An 18,920-nucleotide genomic window follows, 5' to 3' on the forward strand; every position below is an offset into this window, starting at 1 on the left:
TATATATTAAAAAAATCATTGAAAAAGTATTTTATTTGTCTCAGACATACAAATAAATATATTTCGAAATCATTTATACAAATTGTTAATATAGTAAAATGTTATAAAGTCCAGATACATGCAATCAGAATCGTGATGTAAAATCTCATTTTCATTAAAAATATGGCACACAATATTGATCATAATTCCCTGGGAAACAAAAGCCTTATTCCATTAGTGGGTTTTATTGGGCTTTTGTAAGGCGAAAATTTTTGTGGCGTCTTTCTTGGCGATCGTCTCGGTGACGACAGCTGTTCCTTCATCTTTTTCATTCTCTCGTTATCTTCTGTCTCGTTTTGTTTCTTTTCTAGCTCTTTTAATTCTTTGTAAGCGGTTTCTAGCATACGTTTTTTCCAGACTTCGTAAGGTTCTATTTGAGGTTCTGATGGCTTTTCTTCTTTCGGAATTTCGTTATCCACTTCCATTAATTTGTCTTCGTCTGAAATTTTATTGGATAGTGGTATTTTATTTAAATTATTTAAAATTTATATTATTTTATATGATACACGTGGGAAAAAATCAGTTTTCGCAATTAAGTTGCAGCCAAAAAGGGGTAACATTAAATCATGACTACAAGATACAAATATGAAAGAGACATTTTTCACCACCTGACGGTAAGTGGTCACCGCCTCTCATAGATGTTGATGCTGTTAGAAATATTTATCTTCTTACATCGATAATCCACTAATTAAACCTTGAGAAATAAATGACATGTCCAGTTAAATTACACTGATTCACTCACTCTTTCGACCAGAAAAGAACAATACTAAATGTTGCTGTAAAATATGTGATGATTGGGTTGTACATACCCAGACGGTTGCACAAGACCCTACCACCAAATTTTTTTTTTTTTAATTTCATCCTTTAACAAAGTAAAAATGGAAGCATGTAAATAAAAACTATCTTTACAATTCTCTTACCATTTTTTTCTATAGTTTTAGCCGGTCTACCTCTTTTCTTCACAGAGGCGAATTTTTCATCAACAAATTTAGTCCAATCTGCATCGAGTTTTGTCCACTGTGCAGGTTTTAATCTAGATTTTTCTATTAATTTGCTCTTCGAAATCTTCACTTTATTTACTCTATAACATAGACGTTCAAGTTAAAATTTTATTTCAGACACTTTAAAACTTTTCATGAGAAGCAAAATTTAACAGAGGTCCAAATAATCTAATACACATTTTCATAGCATAATACATATTTAATAATATAAATAAAAATTATCCATACCTGCAAGCTTGATATACAGCCATGCACACATATTGTGGTAAATTCAAATCAATATCCTGAAAATAATAATATTTATTATATTTTGTTTTTTTTTTATATGTAGCTAAATCGCTGCTCTAATTTTGGTAAATTTTACTACCTTGGTGACTGTTGGTCGGCTTGCCATGGGATAATTACATGTAACACAACCCAAGGTGTGATTTACAGTTTTTAAAATTACATAGACAAAATGAAATTAAAAATCTTTATTCAATATTGAAGCATTACAGTTGCTTATTGATGAGCCGGTTGGCGTGGTTGGTAGATACTTGCCTTTCACGCCGAAGGTTGTGGGTTCGATTCCCAACAAGGACAGACATTTGTGTGCATGAACATGTCTGTTTGTCCTGAGTCTGGGTGTAATTATTTATATAAGTATGTATTTACAAAAGAAAAGTAGTATATCAGTTGTCTGTGTATATGTGTAAGCCAAACAATTTTTATCAACTTGTTCATGTTTTATTTAATTAAATTTTAAGTAAGTTAGTGTTCATAGGTACTTTTGACATAAAAAAATAGTACATTTGAAAAAAATAATGTTTGTGGTGTGATTTAAAGCAAATTAAACATAATTTATCATTACTCAATAAAACATGCAATACTCACAGTCTTGGCTTGTCTCTGATACTCTTCAAGGATATTTTCAGCGAGAGTTTGCACACCCATACATTGTATAGACACACACAGAAAATGAATTGTCAGTTTGTCATTATTTATTTCTAAAAGATTTTCCACAACTTTTTTACAGTTTACGTACGATGGACCTTTCAAACCAGAGTATTTGACTGCTGCTTTCTGAAAACCGTTAAGTCATAATTTAATCAAATGTTTACCTATTTAAATATATGAATATGAAATTTGTTTAGTAAAAAAGTTAAAGCAAATGAAAATAAAAAAAATAATTATAATAATATCCTGGGACATTATTCAAACACGGCCATCTAATCCCAAATTAAGCAGAGTTTGTTGCTATGGAAACCAGACAACTGATATACTACTTTTCTTTTGTAAATACATACTTATATAGATAATTACACCCAGACTCAGGACAAAAAGACATATTCATGCACACAAATGTCTGTTCTGGGTGGGAATTGAACAACCTTCCGCGTGAAAGGCAAATATCTACCAATCACGCCAACCGTATCCATAATCATCATAATAGGTTATCCCAATACTAAAGAATATAATTTAAATCTATAACCAGTGAATAGTCATCTTAATTACTAATTATTCACAATATAAATTTTCATTTATCTATATTTTTAAGTTTGTATATTAATGTAATATTTACTAATAGCTAATAATTTGGAGTGTAAGCAGTGGTAACTAACAGACTTAAATACCTAACAACTTTCATATTGGCCTTACAATCTAGCAACTAGATCAACGAGGCAGTGCCAATTATAAATAAAATTATTACAATAATAGTTTAAACACTTGAAAACTATACGTACATTGTCCAAATCTGACCCAAAAATAGATGCAGCAAGGTCCAAACAAATTACAATTTTGCTGGTATCTGTTATACTACTGCCTGCAATAGATTTTGTTTGCAATAATCGTTCGAATTCTGCTGCCTTACTGTAATATCATAAGAAATTTTATTAGGTATACTGTTAAAAATATTACTACTTTCAATAGTTATTATTCTAAATACAAAATACAATAATACTTTATAACTTTATCTTCGTCACCAATACCCAATTTTGTAGCAATTAACTTTAATGTTTTGTTATGTGTAGCCATGGCGTTTATACAATATTCATCAAATTAATTCTTTTATAATTTGAAAGCATGAAGTAGTCGTCTACAAATGCATAGCGCGCCTTAATTCGTACAAACTGTCACTGATGAGTGATGACATATGCTAATACTTTACATTTACAGCTGATGCAAAAAAGTTTGTTGTTTATGGTTATAATGACTTAAACACTGAGTTTTTTAGACAGTCTTCGAAATATTCCTTTAAACGAAGAATTAAAATTGGATTTTCAGTTTTTTTTTTACTAATTTACTAAGACACTTAATGAATATAGATACTACTTAAATATTCACATTAATTTGACGAGATTATATACGTACAATAAATTATTGAAATTAATTTATATCGTTTTGTTGAAAATACGTCTTCTAATCAATAATAAGTATAAAGTAAAACATTAAAATAGTTCAATAAACTTCTAATTTTATTTAGAATATTGAAGAGGTATATCAGTAGCAAAATAATATAATTTTACTTGTTTATTTTAAAACAATCGCAATGAGATTTGCGTAACATATGTTTTAAATATAATATTAAGTAAATGAAAGTATTTATTTGGCTTTCTAATCAATCATCAAACCATTACTGATATCAACATCATTTGCATCATCTCAAAATATAGTTGACCACGCCCCTTTATCTCTATTCAACAGAATATGCAATGATAAAACACCTTTTCGTATATCACAGTAGGCGACATGTTGATTTTTTCTGTAGGTTCTGTGAAGCCGATACGGATCGCTGTCATTGCTACAAAAATGTCTTTGTAGTTATCAGGGTGTAGGTCATTTAATTGTAGTCTTATTAACTAATCCGTGCTAAATTTTGTATATTAAAAACATTATTAAGAGAAAGAAGAGGATCTACTCCACCCGAATCAGGGGTGTGTATGCAGTGATATTCGACCGATATAGATTTGTATCAAAATATTCCGAATCTATTTATAAATATTATTTTCTCATCTTTTACTTATGTTCAAACGTTAATAGTAACGTCTGGTCTATAATTAACCCGTGAAAGTTTATAAATATTACAGTATACCATGGTGGACTCGCGAGAGGAGTCGGGTCATTAAATTTGAAGGTTGCCATTTTTAGGGATATATTTGTGAATTTTGGGCGTGATCGTTGCACCGTACTCCTCTTGCAACCCCACCGTGTGTTTTTTATCTCGCGAGTGTCTTCGTTCTGAATCAAGTGCATATACGCGAACACTCAAGTGGTTATTGGAAGTGCATCAGTGTGGTGTTTTCAGGTAGAGATGCAATTGGTGTCAGTTTGGTGGAGATAATAACAGTGTGGTGAATGATGTGGGCGCAGTGAGTGGGTACAGCGGCACCACGGCTTCCTCAGTGGCGGGTGGCGCGCGGGGAGCCGAGTCTCCTTCGCAGGCCAACCAAGACACCGTGGATAACACCACTCCCACTTGCTGGTAAGTGCTTAGCGTACCTGATAGATACACGAAACATAAACACACAATAAACTTAGGACACAAAGCATTTCTAAAGAACTAATAAAGTAGCAATTGAAAGGACAAGATTGATGTGTAAACTCTTCTATATTGGCTTTTGTACTACTGTCATTCATTGTGCTGTAAAATCTAGTACCAGATATTATATGAATTTCTACACTGTTCTATTTTAAGTATATTTAAATGAATTTATGGTTTTGTGTTGGGTTGGATAGGATTAAATTAAATCTGGTTAGTAGTAATTTATAAAGGTATTTGTTCTGTTTGTTTAAAAAGTTTGTGTATTTAAAAAAAAAAGATATGAAATGGAATATGGATAAAAATAACAATAAATATTTTTTTATTAATTTTTCATATAAAACATTCATTTATTTGTGACAATTTTCAACTCATATAGTAAACTTAGATTTTTTGTTTTTTCCTTTGAAATTTTTTGTTTAACTATAAAGATTTAACTATAATTGTTATTACCACCTCATACTCAATGAATTTTACAACAAAAACAAGCTGTAAAGCTCTTACAAATAACTGTTTAGAGCGGGAATCAAACATGGAATATTATGATGAGGCCAATGGCAAAGACTATCGGTCACATAAAGATATCTAATTGGGCTATTTAAAATTAATAATGTTACTAAGTTTTGTCTTACAATATATTATCTGACATTGATTTTGCCTTGTGTTAAGGTCACAATTGGTTATTTATTATATAAGTCTAAATTTAATGAAATAAAATTTAGATAATTAATTTTTTCATGAGACATAATTTACATACATATATCTTTATGTTATAATAAATGCGAAAGTAACTATCTATGTCTTATATATTTTAATCAATGTGATTTTGTATAGAGAAACATTTTGACTCAAATATGAATACAGTCTCATTTATGAATATTTCTGGCTTCTAGGCTATGTTAAGTATAAAAATATAACAATTTTATAACAATAAGTACTATAAATAAGTAAGTAACAAAATATATACTTAAACACTTATTTACATTAGTTCCCAATGTTGTGTGAAATTATGTGTCCGGTAACCGGATTTAACCTACGAATTTGGGATAAAGAAGTTGTGATACACAATGGAAGCTATGGCTAATAATAGTGTTTATTTTAAGTAGTTACAACAGAGACTATCTATGAAATTGATAATTTGTTTGTTTTAAAAAATTAACCATTTAAATAGCGTACTTGATCGTATATTGTATGGTAATGTTATAAATATCCTATAGATGTTTTTTTTTTATTTTTAATTAAAGAATGAAATTGTAACAGGTCATTTTTATACATAATAACATTATATTCATCATAGAGATTAGATTTAATGTTTTTATAACCAGCACAGATCATACATTTCCCACTGACATACAATTTGTTTTTTCATGTTACAAAGTGTTTAAAGCGTGTTACCATATGGAATTTACTTAATCATAAGACCCTTAAGAAATACAAAAAAAAAAAAAAACAAAGTATCTATGACTCAAAGTTCTTGATCATAGATAAGAAACACTTATAGCACTTATATATAATTTTAACATTTAAGTTGTAACAGTAAATTCAAACTGAAAATCATGTGACTTAATTAAGTTACTATTTATTTTAATATTTTTTTTTTTTTTACATATACTAAATTTTTAATATAATTAGAATGTGGAGTCGAGGTCAAATGGTCAATAATATAAAGTTTCTATATTAACATACACCTAAAAAAAAAATAATCTAAAGTGTAGTAATTACATTGAATTTTGTGGACAGTTCTTTACCTTAAATGTAGTATTTCGTAAAAATTAGCAAATTTATATTTTCTGTTTACGTATATGAAAGTTTGTACTATTTAATGATTTAACTTAACATTTAATCTTAATGTAATACCAAGATGAAGCAATAATAAATAATGATAAGTATGTCTAACAAAAAGTAGACTAGTTACTTGTAACAAGCAATTCAAGTTTTATATTTTAATCATATTTATAATTATGTATGAAAATATTATTTAAACTTATATTATATTTGATTAATATAGGTGATATGTCTGAGTTTATATATAATAATAAACTGTACTATCCCCTCAAAAGAAGAGGTCTTTGTCCAGCTGTGGGACATTTGCCCACTGTTACTATTTTCTTTTAATTCTATCTCATATTCTATTCGTATTTTTTGTCAGGTTGATTGAATTTTATCGTTATTTAAGGGTATTTAAGGTTTGTTGTATAAAGTAAAATCGTCTTTAACCCTTTAATAAATAAAGTATCTAATGAATGGTTGATATCGGACTAGTAGTTCCGAAGCGTACAACCATACAAAATCTCTTGTGTCCGCTTCATTAGACGAAATTTTACGTAATAAATTTTTTTATGTATATATTATTAGAATTAAATAGGAACGTTGATCTTTAATTTTAAACTTTATTGCTATTAATGAAGTATTAGTTCTAGATCACATAATCAACTCCTATGCCATATTTCATTAGAATCCGTTTCGCGGTTCGGTTGTGATTAGTAGACAGACGTACAACCAAACGTCCTTCTACATCTATATTATGACTAGGTGCCCCACGAATGCTTAAAAATTTGTTCTTCCTCTCGAAATATGTATCAGCTCGGACGATTTTCTGGCAAACGTTAGAAAACTAGATTTTTCTTAGGCGCTATATTCTTGGGAGATTGGACGTGGTCGTCACTTCACTCTCGTTTCCACTCCTTGATGGCTGCTCTCAGAAAACTAACAGCTACCCATAATATTGAAGCACGTTATTGAAAAATTGGTTTATAAAAACTAGACACAATAACAAATCTATCTATCTACTTTTGTAATAAGGCATATAAAGATATAGTGGCTTTTTGAAGTGATTGCTATTTTCGTAATAGGTTAGTATATTGTAACGATTAGTAGATATACTAAAGGGTTTATACGTTAAAATAATTAAATGTTTCTGTAATTCCAAAATATCATCGTATATTATGCAAATTTTTGCAAATACAAGTTTAATTTAAAGTGCGAGTTAGCTCGTGTAATTGCAGCACAAAGGATGTAATAATTAAGACCCCACGGTTAGAAGAGCATCGGCAAAGGCATGATCAATTTCTGATAATGCCAATGCCTATCGGTAGGGACGCAAGGGCTTATAAAACAAAGATTGTAATCCTTGAATTTTTATGTATTTTTTTTTTTGTTTAAATTCATCAAAAAACATCGCGAAATTTCGATGTGTGAAATGAAATCTTGTCTTAACGATTGTATTGAAAGAAAAGTAGTTCAATAACAGTTACTTCAAGTTGTAAGTCCAAAAACTATACTTTGAAAATAGAAACTGTAACTTGACATCCTATACGAGCGATATTTACGCTCTTGAGAAAATACGTCACGGCTATTCTACTGGCTTGAGACAAACTCTGAAGAGAGAGAGAGATAGCTATATATCCTAAATGACTTATTATTTATCAAGACAATATAAACAATACACGGATATACGAATTTAGAGAAGTGCATGATACACCATACTAGTAGGGAATGTGCGAAGTTTTAAGAGGGGCCCTAAACTTAAACGTAATCCAATCAACCCTTTAAAAGTATTTTGTAGTACACCATACCTCTATTAATCCACTATAAATCAATTTGTGTGATCATTGAGCGAAATTAGTCGCTTTATTTTGTAATGTAATTAGTTTGATATATCTGTGTGATGTCTGTTTATTCGCTACCTGATTTCATGTACCTACACGTACCCCGGAGAAATCTGCGGAGACCTTTAACCCTGTTATCAATCCCAATCTCTGACATTTTGCATTTATATCTGACTAGTTGCTAAGTGCGTGTAATCATTCGTTCTGACTTTTGGTTACCGAGATTAGAAGTTTCATGTTTGATGTTTTATATATATCGTTAATGTCTTGCAAATTTTAGTTTAATGATAAGAAAAATAACCAATCTATAAGACTGTTTTTCCTTTAAATGCCGTTTAGTAAAGCTGTCTTCTTCTTTCGAATTTCAAATCAATGATGACAGAAAGAGAGAAATCTGTGTTTAACTCGGCAACCGTTATCAACTTTTGTAAGGCAGTCATTTTCTAGTGATCATCTTGTTTTTAACCAAGCATTTTTATTGAATTTCATGTGTCGTTTTTCAAATATATCTTTAAAAAAACTAGCTACCAACCCCGTTCTCCGTTAATTTCATACATTTCTGCCTTTTGTCTCGCGCATTTACATTTTTTATATATATATATTTTTTTATAGAATAGGAACGCAGAAATGTTAACCATCGCTTACATCACCAATGCGCCATCAACCTTGGGAACTAAGATGTTATGTTCCTTTGTGCATGTAATTACACTGGCTCACTCACCCTTCAAACCGGAACACAACAATACCAAGTACTGCTGTTTTGCGGTAGACTCTCTGATAAGTGTGTAGTACCTACCCAGACGAGCTTGCACAAAGCTCTACCACCAGTAGAGTAATACCGTAACGGTCAATGATTAAAATATAAGCGTTATTTAAGAAGGAGTACAAAATTTATTAGTAATTTATTAGTATACTAAATAATAAAAAACATTTATGTATTAGTAGTATTCGTGTTCTATTTTAATAATAATAAAATGAGTAAAGTTAAACAGCCTTTTTTTTTTTTTTTTTTTATAGAAAAGGAAGGCGGACGAGCATATGGGCCACCTGATGGTAAGTGGTCACCAACGCTCTTAGACATTGGCATTGTAAGAAATGTCAACCATCGCTTACATATCCAATGCGCCACCAACCTTGGGAACTAAGATTTTATGTCCCTTGTGCCTGTAATTACACTGGCTCACTCACCCTTCAAACCGGAACACAACAATATCAAGTATTGCTGTTTTGCGGTAGAATATCTGATGAGTGGGTGGTACCTACCCAGACGAGCTTGCACAAAGCCCTACCACCAGTAAAATGTACCACTGCTGGGCTTAAGCCTTCTAAACTTCTTTGAATAAGGTTTGGAGATTATTTCACCACGCTGCTCAAATGCGGGTTGGTGACTCATACAAGATTCCTCACTATATTTTTACCGCCGAATACGAGATGAATTACGAAAAGTCAGAGGTGCTTGCCTGGAAACCCGCAATCATTGGTTAATGTACGTGTTCTAACAACTCCATCAAAGAAGCCACCTCGGCTCTGTTATACTATAATCATTAAAAATCTATATAAATAATATAATATATATGATACAACAACATTAAAATGTATAGATTTCTTACAGTTTTTATCACACCTCTCACCAACATTGTTGACTTGGTAAAGATAATATTAGTATAAATAAACTGCAACTTATTAAAAAAAAATGATTTATGCGATAAGACACATAGTAACACACACAAAATTAATTCTGCATACACTAAATATAACTGTATAAACGAATACAATGTTTGTACATAAGCGAATGAATCATTCGCTATTTATATGAAAATATATAAAGTAACAGCCCGTACATGTCCAGCTGCTGGATAATTGGGAGCGGTTTTCCAGTTCTTTCTGCCACACTGCTCCACTTCAGATTTTTTTTAATTTGAAATATGTAGGCAGACTGGCAAATTGGACACCTGATTGCCAGTGGTCATCACAGACCAAAGACTTCCGCCCATTCCTTCAACACAGAGCACTATATTGATAGACACAGAAAGAAACGCGTGGTAGTGCTTGCACAGATTTGACCGACACTTGTTTAATACCCACGTGTTGTATATACTGTGCCATCTCGATATGTAAACTGTAAATAATGTCTTAAATATGTACTCGCTCTGTAAATAATAATATATTGAACATCCAGATGTGAAACTGATTTTATAAAAACCTCGAATTGGTCTTCATAAAAATAGAACACCAAATCATACAAATTGATGTAAATTACTCGCTCAATAACTTAAAAATCCAAATAAAACTTATAACAACACAACAACATACAACAATATTTTTTATCTGTGAAACAAATGTATATACATGGGTTAAAGAGCTCATAAAAGCACTTTTGAATCGTCATGTTACAGTATTGAATTAATTGTAATGCTACCACCAGTTCGGAATGTAGATTCTGCCGATGAGAAATGACCTACAAGAAAATCAATAATCTTGTATATAAAAATGATTCAGTCTAATAGATACACGTATATAATGATAATGATAGCTATAAAAAACCCATGAGCCATGAGAGATGGCAATTGTGTCATGGTGGAGACATAGGAATAATCCTAAATGCGAACCTTGCTCTTACAGATGGTATGCGTGAATGCGTAACATCTGTTTTGTCTAGCTTTAGATGATGGATAATTTTCCCATGATTGCTTCGTTGGTCGTGTGTTTATATATAAGACAGCAAATCCCGAGGACCTGGATTATAATCCCATGTCGGGCCAATAAACAGTTATTGGTTTTTTTTGACGAAAATTCTCAGTAGCTGCCTGGAGATTGGAAGTTGGAAGTGTGTACATTACCGTGTATCAGAAAGTACGTAAAGCCGTTGGTTCTGCGTCTGAACTATTTGCGGTCGTGTCGGATCGCTGTCCCATCGGATTATTAGAGTGAGAGATTGCATCTGTGTTTGCGTACACACTTGATATTTGTCTTGATAATTGCCGCCGCAGCCAAAATCGGTCAGGAGGACATCATCATCAAATAACCCAAACCGAGCAATATCTCGAGTACTTATCATATCGTTCACATGGGACTTACATATATTGGGGCTTAGAGATTTTCATATGTCTTATATTGTCAGTTTATCCTTTAATTAACATATTCATCCTAACGAAAGATCGTTTCCAAATCATAGATGCTCCAAAAAGTATTTATAATGCTCAATGATAATATCGTTATGAAATCTTGCAAGTGTTGATATATTTTTCTAAACGGTTTTTAATTTTGCAAAAGCATTTACAAGTTAATTTAAAATTGTGTATATTATATTATATATATATTTTTATTTCGGTACAGAATTAATTAATTTTGAACCACTCTCGTCTAAGATATTTACAATATTAGCAGTGATCGATGGCCAGTTGGTTGCCCACCTTTAATGAATTAAATATATATTATAAACTAGCTATACATCTTGGATTCGTACGGGTATATAGTAATAAGAAGAAAACATATTTTAGATAGTATTTGCCCAAAATGAATTTCTTTACGAGCGTCTACGTCGCGACTGGAGTAACTATGTTAATTTCAAATCAATCGCCTCGACTCGAAATTTATTTTGGAATAAATACGTTAACTTGGTGCAAACAATTGTTCTAATTTGGCTATTTGGACATTCCTCATATGCTAAAGAAAATTTACGATATTAATATTGTATTCGATATTATTATTTACGATGAAAACATAATTTAAACAATATAGTATGTGCTAAATGTACAATAAATTTTCTGAGTGCCTGTGACGTCACAATGTTGAATTTGTCTCTTTGTCTGACAGCTAATTCGTGTTTTTTTCATGTGTTGTACAAAAAATAATAAATTTAATCGTATAGGTATGATTATTACATGTAATTTTTCATTGTTAAATAGAGTAAATGCTCAGTTATTGGCAGTTCTTTTTGGTAGAATTTACATTCCGAGCCGGTGGTAGGTGGCAACTTTATATTGAAATTAATATTGTTAAATGACTGATTCAAAAGTGCTTGTAAGACACTACTTGAATAAAGTATATTTTGACTTATTTTAAAATGGGTAGTATAGAAAACTCCATGAACAAACACACGTACACACGCAATATTCATGGTGATTGGTCAAACGGTAATCGTTGTGTGTTTATCTCAAATAGATACAACCATTGTTTTATGTATATATTTTGTGTATGTAAGACTTCATACAGAAAATGTTTCATTAAAGTCATATTATTTATAAAGAAAACGTAAAAGGTTTATTTGTCTTTGTCTATGATCTGATGATCTACTTTTATTCATATCGAAGGGAAATAAACAGTGCATTTGTGAATTGCGATCGGACGCAGTGATTCATTCACGTGGGATTAATTTCAAGTAGCATGCAATAATATCAATATTACATACATATCTAATGGGCAAATTTCCATTATTACAAGCTGCGTTACGATTTTGTACCTGATGTTGCGTACCTTCGTTTTTTTACCTGATGTTAAGTGATATGGATTATCAGCTCACGTGTTTCCCTCCTCTTACAACCCGGGTTTCTTCAAACGAGGCGTGAAGAGGCATCTTGCGGCAAGGCGAGGGCGGCTAGTGCAGTACATTCTTCCTGAATATACTGGCCGTCGTCGCGTTTGGACTCTACTACCACTTACCATCAGGGGGAGTAGTCATTTGCCCTCCCGGAAAATATAAAAAAAACATAGACATTGCCACTGTAAGAGATATTCATTATCCCTTACATTATATCTACAGTACAGTACAGTAACAGCCTGTTAATGTCCCACTGCTGGGCTAAGGCCTCCTCATTATATCTATCTTACTTAACATCGTCGTCGATGTTCCACCAACCTTGGGAACTAAGAATATATATTATGTCTCTTGTACCTTGTAGTTACACTGGCTTACTCATCCTTCATACGGTGAAGGAAAACATCGTGAGGAAACCTGCATGTGTCTAACTTCACTAAAAATCTTTTTTTTTTATATGCGCCGGGATGGCAATCTACCACATGTATTCCACCAACTCGCATTGGAGCAGCGATGTGGAATAAGCTCCAAACCTTCTCCTCAAAAAGGGGGAGGACGCCTTTAGCCCAGCAGTGGGACATTCACAGGCTGTTACGGTTACGTACTCATCCTTCAAACAAATACTTAGTATTGCTATTTGACGGTAGGATATGTGATGAGTTAGTGGTCGCTACCGTGTCGTGATGTACGCAAACAAATGCAGTATCAGTCCAATGGGATCGTTAACTACATGACTGGTAAATGATCAAATGGATGGATGGAGTGGAAATGATGAATAATGGTATTAGACCAACACATACACACGACCACTTCGCAACGTGCCACGATGCGATGACGTATCCCGATTCGATGTCTTGCCGTTATCCTCGGTAGAATCCACATTCCGAACCGAAGGTAGCGCTTGACGATTCATGAATATTTGTAAAAGTCTATTTGAATAAAAACATGTTGTTTTGATCTAGTATTGTATCGTTTAAGTCTACCACGTGTATCATATGTATTCCAAAACGACGTCGCATCTCTGTTCAATGAACGTCATACGTCACACGATATGTCGTCACGGCTTTACGTGCTTTTCGAGGCGCAGATATGTTACAACGCTTCCTAACTTTGAGTGGCATTTCATTTGAGTGGATTTTGCAGCTTGAAGCTTATTTATTATTAGCCGTGTATTATTACCCGCGATGTAGCTCAGCTGCACTTCTTCTAGATGTCTTATAAATAATGTTGTTTTGGCCTATATTACTATTATACTATAGCCTATATTACTTCTGGATAAAGTGCCTTTTTAATGGTGAAAGAATTATTAAAATCGACTCAATCGTTTCAGAGTTTATCGATTACAAACAAACAAATCTTTCATCTATTTATAATTAAATAATTATAAAAAACTTTAACGAATAACTTAAAATATAAAAAGCCATTGTATTATTTTAGAGAAAAGCAGAATAACTCAAACAAGTACCTTGGGATCTGCAGCCGGTATAGGCTCACTTATGGATTAGCCAGATAAGATCAGATCAAATCCAGGTGCTCATAAGAAATGCTGTAAGAATTATTTTTCTATTATGTCGAAGTTAAGAAACTCACAGATTCAATTTAGTCAATAAGTAGTTAAAACAAAATCACATTAATTAGAGAATAATATATTATTTATCAAAATAATTTTCATCTCCTTATTAGTATTATTATAAATGTATTCAATGCTTAGAATTAAAAACACTTTTGCTTATAAATAAATCGTGTGTATGCGATATAATTATTTCATGGTTATATGAAATTCTAAGATGTCGGTTCCCACGTATTCCATTGTTGTATATTTTCTTCAATCGATTCCGTTGTAGAATATTTTATTTTAGAAGCGATTACTAGTTATTACGATAACGATACATGATTATAAAGTTGAAGAGTTTATTTGATTGTTTGTCCGTTCGAAAGTGCTAATCTCAAGAATACCAGCTCGATTTAGAATTTATTTTTACTTTAGATAAATACAAAGCTCTACCACCAGTGTGGTTTGTGTAAGCTCGTCTGGGTAGGTACCACCCACTCATCAGATATTCTACCGCAAAACAGCAGTACTTGGTATTGTTGTGTTCCGGTTTGAAGGGTGAGTGAGCCAGGTGTAATTACAGGCACAACCCTTTTGCCTGTATTTACACCTGGCATAAAACACATACATAAAATCTTAGGTCTCGAGGTTGGTGGTGCATTGGCAATGTAAGCGATGGTTAACATTTTACAATCCACCTACTTATTCTATAAAGAAAAAAAAAACTTAAAACGCGATTGTAAAATGTTTGTAAGTAATATGCGACTTTGGCTTTAATAATAATTATAATTTAAATATCTACCAGTGCCAATGTCTAAGGTGACCACTTACCATATGGCCCATATGCTCGTCCGCCTTCCTATTCTATATAATAATATTCTATAAATAATATTATAAATACCAAAGAAACTCTGTTTGTCACACTTATGATGAAACCACTATACCGATTTTGATGAAATTTGGTATGATGCAAGCTTGAAACCCAAGGAAAGCCGATCGTTGTTATTTAACCTAACATCTGCTAACTTATACCCCCCCCCCCCCCACCTAAACACGCGGGCGAAAACTCAGTCATTATCAACACTGGCGAAACCGTGCGCACCAACTAGTTTTATATACGTATGTGATAATAAGTGTGTTAGGATAATTGTCCTTTAATCACGATGGAATGGCCGCTTGGATTCTAATCCAGTTTGACGTAAATGTCGATAACGCTTAGCGAAGAAGTCCATCGCGACCAGGAAGTAACCCAAGAAAAATATATTTATTTTTATACTTTTATCGTACACCACAAGGATAAAAAAAAATACAAAACATTATATCAAAATTATTAAATACTTGTTTTCGCACGCAAATGTTAGGTATCAAAAAAAATAGACTATGTAATTCCTTTTGGGTTAAAGATTGCTTTAAATCAAGTTTCATCAAAATCGGTTCAGTGGTTTCGACGTGATAGCGTAACAGACGAACAGAGTTACTTTCGCATTTATAATATTAGTATTAGCTAACCGTCCCGGCTTCACACATATAGACTAAAGGTATATAAGACGTTTATATTGAAGGACAAATAATCTTTATTTACCAGACAAATTTCACTATAAAATTTTGCATACGAAGCCACGGGCTGTAACTGGTGTACACTAAAGGGTATTTGTTCTGTATTGTATTTGTATAGGCAAATGAGAAATTAATAGTGAACTATGACGTCACCCGATCATTGTTAATGTGGCACATTGAAGCTTATTTACGACTTATTTATTTACGAACGAATAGTTGAAAATATAACAAGCGCTTACTAGTTAAGAAAATAAGTGAATTTTTAATGTTCAGCCCTTTAGGTAACTTTTTTGTATATAAATTTAACTTACGTCTTAAAATATGAAAATTAAATATTTTACGAAAAATTATCCGTAAATATAAATTGGGTATGTAATAAATTATCCTAATATTATATATTGTAAGATTTAAAGTATTGGTAAGCTCAATAAATCATAATTTTTTAATGATAATAGTTATCCTTGTTAACCCCCCATGATGAAAATACAATCCAGGTTTCGAGTTCGCGAAGTTCAGGTTTAATTTAAATGCATGTATATGTGATTAAATATTCGTAGGTTCCAGAATGTTTAAACAAATTGGGACTTCGATGCGATTTCGATTCTTTATCTGAATTTCGTTAATGGTAGGCCATGAGATTTCAAGGACGATGGAGACATTAAATGCACTAGAAGATGCACGTGATATATAGATGATAGATATCGGGCAATAAGGCTTTTAGTGCTTTTCGAAGGGCGCGAGAGTCACTGCCAATTCCAAAAAAACAACAACAGGTTCTAACCACTAGGCTATCTCGGCTATATAGTACTACGGCGTAGCCTAGGCGAGTCTTCCCGGTGTGTCGGTCTCGGTATAAACTTGGACAAGTCCAAGGTCATGTTCAATAGGCATGTCGTGCCGGGACCGATATACGTCGAGGGGAAACCTCTCGAAGTTGTTAGTGAGTATACCTACCTAGGACAGATAATACAAGTCGGTAGGAACAACTTCGAGAAGGAAGCCGATCGAAGAATTCGCTTGGGATGGGCAGCATTTGGCAACCTTCGTCAAGTCCTCAAGTCGTCTATACAGCAATGTTTGAAGACGAAAGTCTTCAACCAATGCGTCTTAACTGCCATGACATACGGTGCCGAAACGTGGACACTAACTGCGGGACTAGTCCACAAATCAGTCGCTCAGCGTGCTATGGAGCGAGCTATGCTCGGAGTATCTTTGAAGGATAAGATCAGAAATGAGATTATCCGGAAAAGAACCGGAGTCACCGACATAGCTTGCAAAATTAGCAGGCTGAAGTGGCAGTGGGCTGGTCACGTATGTCGTAGGACCGATGGCCGTTGGAGCAGACGAGTCCTAGAGTGGAGACCGCGAATCGGCAAGCGCAGCGTAGGGCGCCCTCCAGCCAGGTGGACCGACGACCTTAAGAAGGTGGCGGGCACCAACTGGATGCGGAAGGCGGAGGACAGGGAGCTTTGGCGCACCTTGGGAGAGGCCTATGTTCAGCAGTGGACAACGATTGGCTGTTGATTGATTGATTGATTGATTGACAAAATATAATCTATTCTAATAAATATATAAACTAATATACATAATACTTATACGGGAAGATGCAGCTCGTTTCGGAGAAGATTTTAGTATTATATATTATTATTTATGTAATTAGGTGCGCTTCGCAGTTTCATCATCATGAGACAATTTTGCGTCCTGGTTAAATATAAATGGTTTCCTTAAAAATATTAGCACGATAATTCGAAGACGGAATCCCTAGTGCACGAATCCGACACGTTCTTGGCCGGTTTATTATTTTATTTGTACAATGCCAGTAACCTAAGTTAATTCATACAGGATGTTACATCTTCGTCGTTTTATCATAATGACGTATGTTGCGCGTAAGCGAGCGATAATCAAAGGTGTAGGCTGCGTGTACGTATATATGTATGTCTGTGTGGAGTATGTAAGATCGTGTACGATAACGTATGAAAAACAACGATGACTGCCTGATATAAACCTTCGACCGAATTAGCCTTAGTTCTATAACCCCTCGTCACGGATTGTTCAAATAAAATTAATTATAATGGAATTATGAATTAGTAAATATTCATCTTTTGCTTGTTGCACGCTCGTCTGGGTGATACCATCCATTCTGAAATAATTCTACCATTAAATATTAATATTTGTATTCCAATGTGAAGATAGGTCTATAGGTGATCGTAAGGTAAGGGGTAACCGTTACCATCCACCTATAATCTAACTTTCTGCTATAAAAAAGTGATGTCCTCCTGAAAGATACGGCTGCTAAGGTTCTCAAGCGAGGCTAGCCAAAACACTTATATTATAAGTGTCTGCGCAAACACAATTGCACTCAATACTCACCGATGGCACGAAAAAAGTTCTCGCACTTTTCTTGCTTGCCGAGATACAGGCCAGTAATCACTACCAGCTTCCACAATCGGTGTGCTACTTCGACAAAAAAATCCGATAGCTTTCCTTTCCTATACCATAAATTCAGAGGGAGGTAGGGCAGGGAGTAGGAGCAGGAGGTAGGGAGTGTTATCAGTACAGGGTTCCATACTTGTCTACCTTCGTGAAATATAGTGTCACCTAAACTAAGCGTGATATAATATTAACTATCACTGCTGGTAGTACCACCCACTCATCAGATATTCTACCGCAAAACAGCAGTATTTGGTATTGTTGTGTTCCGGTTTGAAGGGTGAGTGAGCCAATATTATTTTGTATTCTATCATAAAAACCTTGTGTTTGTTTGCTGACGATAGAAAAGTAACAGTTATTACATTTCATAGTTTACTTTTTTCTTTTTAGGGATAAATATTATATACATAAAGCAAAATTTAAAATATTTTATTTGATTTTGTACAGCTAGATCATGTTCAAAATTATAAATTATATGTTATGTATGGAATCTATATTATATTTTATCATCTGATCAAAAACAAAAAAGCATAAAATTTTCTCGATAGAAAAAAATACGTAATCTTCTCAATTCTTTACATTTTTCTGAATTATATTTACAATATTCTAAGCACAAGGGACATAACATCTTAGTTCCCAAGGTTGGTGGCGCATTGGTAAGCGATGGTTAACATTT

The 18,920-nt window shown here is 33.1% G+C and overlaps 2 protein-coding genes across 5 annotated transcripts in view; one reads left to right on the plus strand and one right to left on the minus strand.

Moving 5' to 3' along the window:
- Nucleotides 1-6: 6 nt before the first annotated feature.
- On the minus strand, nucleotides 7-3,142 carry LOC126777379 (origin recognition complex subunit 6). The gene is made up of 6 exons (XM_050500422.1): nucleotides 2,983-3,142; nucleotides 2,765-2,891; nucleotides 1,914-2,102; nucleotides 1,269-1,324; nucleotides 960-1,120; nucleotides 7-478 (listed from the first exon to the last, which is right to left on the minus strand). The coding sequence occupies exons 1-6, from the start codon at nucleotides 3,054-3,056 to the stop codon at nucleotides 180-182; spliced, it is 906 nt and encodes a 301-aa protein (XP_050356379.1). The 5' UTR covers nucleotides 3,057-3,142; the 3' UTR covers nucleotides 7-179.
- Nucleotides 3,143-3,776: 634 nt separating this feature from the next.
- Nucleotides 3,777-18,920, plus strand: part of LOC126777374 (guanine nucleotide-binding protein G(s) subunit alpha) — a 41,788-nt gene continuing 26,644 nt past the window's right edge. Inside the window, exons 1-2 of one of the 4 annotated variants that reach the window (XM_050500412.1) lie at nucleotides 3,777-3,955; nucleotides 4,327-4,503. The gene's annotated coding sequence lies outside the window, so the exon portion shown is untranslated. The remainder of the gene's footprint in view (nucleotides 3,956-4,326; nucleotides 4,504-18,920) is intronic. The other 3 variants (XM_050500416.1, XM_050500413.1, XM_050500414.1) reach the window with 3 other exon arrangements.

The sequence above is a fragment of the Nymphalis io genome, chromosome 22 (genome assembly GCF_905147045.1).
Source record: "Nymphalis io chromosome 22, ilAglIoxx1.1, whole genome shotgun sequence".
In the NCBI taxonomy this organism is placed as follows: Eukaryota; Metazoa; Arthropoda; class Insecta; order Lepidoptera; family Nymphalidae; genus Nymphalis; species Nymphalis io.

Excerpts from the sequence above, each read along its gene's own strand:
- LOC126777379 (XM_050500422.1), bottom strand. The coding sequence starts at position 3,056 with ATGGCTACACATAACAAAACATTAAAGTTAATTGCTACAAAATTGGGT. Across the intron at positions 2,892-2,982 it reads GACGAAGATAAAGTTATAAA|TAAGGCAGCAGAATTCGAAC; the intron begins GTATTATTGTAT and ends ATGATATTACAG. Across the intron at positions 2,103-2,764 it reads TTGGGTCAGATTTGGACAAT|AAAGCAGCAGTCAAATACTC; the intron begins GTACGTATAGTT and ends AACGGTTTTCAG.